This window comes from Aplysia californica, unplaced genomic scaffold, assembly GCF_000002075.1.
Source record: "Aplysia californica isolate F4 #8 unplaced genomic scaffold, AplCal3.0 scaffold01767, whole genome shotgun sequence".
Lineage (NCBI taxonomy): Eukaryota > Metazoa > Mollusca > Gastropoda > Aplysiida > Aplysiidae > Aplysia > Aplysia californica.
In genome coordinates this window covers 14,242-19,562 of record NW_004799037.1, presented here as the reverse complement: position 1 = coordinate 19,562, position 5,321 = coordinate 14,242, and the positions used below count along the sequence as shown (strand labels likewise).

General features: G+C 39.3%; 1 protein-coding gene across 1 annotated transcript in view; it reads right to left on the bottom strand.

The window, feature by feature from the left end:
• The window catches only part of LOC101845826 (one cut domain family member 2), a gene marked incomplete at its 3' end in the record, with an annotated part of 14,142 nt that extends 9,585 nt beyond the window's left edge, over positions 1-4,557 (bottom strand). The window contains 1 exon segment of the mRNA XM_005113242.3: positions 2,824-4,557. Coding sequence (XP_005113299.3) covers positions 2,824-3,865 — 1,042 coding nt within the window.
• Between the last annotated feature and the right edge of the window lie 764 nt (positions 4,558-5,321).

Below are 5,321 nucleotides of genomic sequence, written 5' to 3'. Positions count from 1 at the left end.
CCCCCCCCTCTCTCACTCTCTCTCTCTAAGCTAAACCCTTGCAGAAAAAGGTCCCTGGAACAGACAGTAAGAGTCGCAAACATTTAAAGCTGTTTCTTTGACATTAATGTCTGACCACAGAGGTACATTTCATCTCAATCGGAGACTATGGGTAGGCGTCTACAGTAGACTCACACACACAAAGTACAAAGTTGACAAAGCATCACACGCGGAATAATCAGAGCGAGGTAGCGGGACCAAAGATTCGGGGCTGCCAAATTACACGTTCAGCTAAAGGAAGGAAGGATAAGGCTGTGTCTGGCAAAGAAACATGAAATTCCAAATACAACATCCCCACCCGTCACCCACTTCCCGAAAATTGTATAATATAACATTTGGAAAATAACTTAAAAAATTCACAATTAATTTAAAGTTTATAAAATATTCCAGTTTTCTGAACAGAGCCGTATTTGCCAACTAAAATAATACATTATTTATACATGTATGCAACTCTTGTGTTTGTTACATCGCAATAGTTATGATTTGGTTACATTTACTTTTTTCCCTGCAAGAAGTGCAAGGAGTATTTTTAAAACTTGGAACAATTATTTTTATATAAATTGACAAAAAAGGCTATTTTGGCCTAAAAAATACAGGCATTCAGAACTTTTTCCGATTTACAACAGAAGGAAAAACCTTTTCCTAAGGCATCCTGAATTTTTTTATTTTTTTTTTAATAAAAAATAAATTCTGCTCAGTGAGAATTATAATTGTAAATACTTTGGAGAATGTTTTTTTGAGAAAGATAAAATTTCTCTAATAAGATCAAATTTCTTTTCAGTCAAGATGAATCCGCATGTGGAAAAGAGGAAGGTTGGAAGGTGGGGATGGGGGTACAAAATATAGACTTATAAACTTAGACTAAAAAAAAATAAATTTCCATTACCAACCTATAAAAAGAGACAATATTTTTCAAAAACTTGAGTATCCATCATCTCAAAATATTTACGGTCTAGATCTCAAGTTGGGAGTCATTAAGGGATCTATCATGTATGAATTATGGGATCTCTACATGAGACTGAGCAAAAGAGACGTAGAGCTGTGACATATGACATGGGGCTGGGGTACACAGGGGAGGGGAGAGGCTGGGGAGAGGAAGACGGGGGAACAAAGTTTGTCTGTCATCTTGTGTGTAGAATAGAACCATTAGAAAACAATAGTTTGTATTTGAAAAATTAAAAATGAAACACTTTGTCTTTTAGTTAAGTTTTAGTTCACATAAAAGTGAGAAAAAAAAAAGACTAAGTCTCTCTTCTCAATTGACGATGAAGAAAGAAATAGAAAAAGGGAAGAATAATAAAAAATTTTTGTGAAAAACTGTCAAGAGTCCAAGTTATTTAAACCAGTTTCTGAAATCTTTATTGTATCATGTCCGCTAGAATAAGAACCTCCCAGAACTAGTTACAGTTATAAATATAGATCTCGTACGTTCAGATCAATCTGCGAGTAAGGTAGAGAAAACTAAGCCAAATACTACTGACCTCTTTGACGACCAGAACAATACAAAATTGATTGACCAGCTGGTTACCTGTCGATGAAAACGCCAGCGTATCTATTGACCTAAAATTCAATGCTTCTCCAATCAATAGGACATGCTACCTGCACAAATGTCACAAATCAATGTCCAATACTATGTCCAATAACGCGCTGTACCATACATCACAGCCCGGATTCTTCAATGGAGGGAGTATTTTCATTCATTACAAATTGCTTTTTTGCTTTTCAGGGATAAGGAGAGCAGAGCACACTCATTTGTGGAGTTTTAAACACTTGAATTTTACAGACAGGTACTTCATTCTCATAGTCTGGACTTTTTGGAAACACACTATTCTTTATTATTTTTTTTCTACCCCAGAATTCTAAATCTTTTATGTCGATTCATTTTTACAGCAGACTGTTGACCAAATTTCTAATCTACAAACAAAAAAGTCAATGTTGATGAAAAAGAATTCTGCTCAACAAATCTTAGAAAATATTTTCTAAAATATTCACTTACACTTTACCACTGAGCGAGTGGCAAAATGGGAGGAAATTTTTGGATCTGAGCTCGTCGATTTCTTTATTTATCTGGGTTTAAAGCGGATTTTTTTTTTTACAGTTGAAGCAAATAAAATAACGACGCAGTTATAAAGTAGACAAATAGCGACTCTTCTCCACATCGCACTGATTCGTAGTAAGAGATGCCATCGGACCAATGACAGTGATGAATGAACTAACAGAAATAAATCAACAGAAGCTGATACATGTATACGTTAACACTGAAAGGTTACAAAACTGTTTTAGTAAGCCTATTCAAAAAGAAAAAGAAGAGACTAATATAAATATATAATACTCTAACAGTGATAATATATTGGTAAAAAAAAGAGCTCTTTGTTTAAAATTCAAATAAATGATAAGGCTATAAGTTGAGCGCAAAACTGAAGAGGGGCATAAAGAAAATAGTTCAGTTATAATAGAAAACTAAAAGAGTTGAACAAAATCCAGAATTATGTATACAATGAAAGCACAATAAACAACTGAAATATAAAACAGAAATACAACATAATCAGGTGTCAAATGAAGGAAATCTAAAGTGGACTAAAGAAGTCACAATGAACAAAAATAATGCATAAAAATAGACAGGTAGGTACAGTGTTCAACTGAAGGTGTGTAACAGAAAACTCTACACTGATCTCGATACTTACCCAACAAAGCGTTCAGGAATGGTAAAATATTCCTTCAAATTGAAATGAACTACAGGTAGGCTACTACAAAATAAGCGCTAAAAAAATATTTCAATTTTACCTGCCAGGCGAAGTGCGGACATCCTCTGAAACTCTGGTTCCTGTAACCATTTCCACATTCTGCGAAAAGTCTCACGTCCAGATTTAAGTTTGCTCCAGGGTTTGGGGTTTCGCAAGAGATCGCTGAGGGTCCCTTGACTCCTGCATAAGACCCTCTGCGCAAAGACTGCCTGCGGGATGCTGTACCGTTTGAGTTCGCTGCTTATCCTCTGAGCCAATTCCTTTGTGTTGATCTCTTCAATCTCTTGTTGCTGCTGCTTATTCTGAATGTCCAAAGAGGTGCCGGCTCTTTCGCGCTGAGGACTTTCGCTGTGAGGTGAAGGTGTTGGGGCGTTGTGAATTCCGTTCATGGTGACCATCATCGAGTTTGGTGAGTGTAACCGCGTTGTGTTGTGGATCGGAGAGGCTGCGTACGAGTCCACGTAACTGTTTGGCGAGGCCATTTTCGGTTCTGATTTTGGTGACGCTAATCCATTCTGAGCATAGCCGTAAGAACCCAGGCCCTGTTGGTAGTTGAGGTTATTGCCAGACATCATTGTCATGGCTGTGGCACCCAGGGTGGGACCCATATTCATACTCACCCCGGCCATTCCCAGCTTCTCGTGGTACCTGTGGTGACCGTAAGTGGTCATGTCCATGATCCCAGCTCCCAGGCCGTTGTTCTGTGGCATGAGCGTGAAGCTGCCGCTGACGTTAGGGCCCGTGACATGACTGAATTTGTCCGAAACTGTAGAGATGGGAGGAAGTGGCTGCAGAGGGGTCAGTGTAGCATAACTGTTTGGGCTGTAACTAGGGCTCATCCTACCGTTCAGTGTGTGGTAGGTCACATCTCCCATTTGGGAACGGAACTCGCTCGAGTCGATCATACTGCTCACACTGACCGGAATGGCCTCAGAGCGAGTGATGCTCGTTTCGAGTTCGTCCTGAGGATTCACGTAATCCGGTTCTTGTGGTGAGGGTTGGCTCTGACTGGCCGTGCCGTTAGACGAATCACCGTTGATTTGTTGATCAGCCGGGAGCTCGCCCATGTTTTCCATCGTCATTCCTACAATCAAAAACGATCGAACAATAAAGAATGATAAACTGTCAATTCGTGTAACCTTTGGTACAGCTTTGCTGGTTGGTCCTTTCGGCTTAGAAGGCTATTACGTACGCTCGGGAACAGGCAGTCTGTACCCTCGGCAAGCCTCCATGTTTAGACAGCTGTCACCCAACGACCTGCGCACAACGCAGTGCGCATCCTGGGTTGGCTAGTGCGCATGCGTGAATAATTTTCCGCGAAGGCACGAGTTCTCAATGTTGTTGGGGGTCTGCATATGTTTAGCGGTTCTGGGTTCAGTTCGTTGAGATGTTCGAACAATGCACTTCTCAGGCTCTCTCTTATAAGCGCTGTTCTTTCTTCTAAAATAGACTTGTAAAACTTCTCAAGTTACAGACATTACTTTCCCTCAATCTAGGTATTTTCCCTCTCCTATAAGCTCGTTTTTCAGTCGCATTCCCCTCCACACGCTCGGAATAAACAACTGACCCTTGAATCAATGTAAGATCGAACTTTTCTGGCGAATTTGACAAGTTTAACAGGTGGGAAAACAGGCTCAATGATTTTCGATTTCATCAGAGAAATTGTTCAATACTGAGACCGGTTAAAACAGATAGCGTCCCTCTCGCGTGCCCCAGTCCTGCACTCGACCAGCGCGCACGGGGAGCAATAACGGCGCTTTTGGATTAAAATTCTCATTATTTCGCTCTCCTCCTGGTCTTATTTTCTCACCACCACATCGTGGTTATTGTACACTTTAGAGGAATATACCCGAGTTTGTGACACTTGGCTTGTAAGGTAAAGACACATCCGTCGTGAATTGTTCTCAAGTCGGGGACAGCTTCACTAGTGCCGCAACATCGCAATAATTAATTCTTTATCTACACCACTTTCGTTTTCAACGATGTGACCGTTTTCCGTACTGTTCGTATTTTTAAAAACAAATTAAACATTTTTAATGCGTCAAAACTGGAATGAAAAAATAGTTAAATTAAATAAACTGATACAGGCTAAGAGTTGTTTTATAACTTTCGCTGTGTGGTGTTCCTGAATATAACATTTATTTAGAGTCTATAGTTCGGAAGTTATCAAGTTTTTGAGCCTTGTATTTTTTTTATTTTTAAGAAGTAAGGAAAATGCCAGCCTAGGTAGCGTAGTGTGTGAAAGGGGCCGAATAACACACATCAAATTCAAGAAAGTTAATTTCAAGTATCTAGATCCACACATAAATAACCCCCCCCCTCAAAAAACCCCCAACAACAACAGACAAACAAACAACAACAACAATACCCAACAAAACAAAAACAAAAACACGGAAATCTGAAAAAGATTCTGAGCATTTCGTGACTTTATTTACAAACAAATGACTTTAACCTTCACGTGCGGTACTGGCTTATTCATGTAATTTTTAATCTAGCAATGTGAGACGAAAAAATATCTGTTCTTTAACTATTCGATAA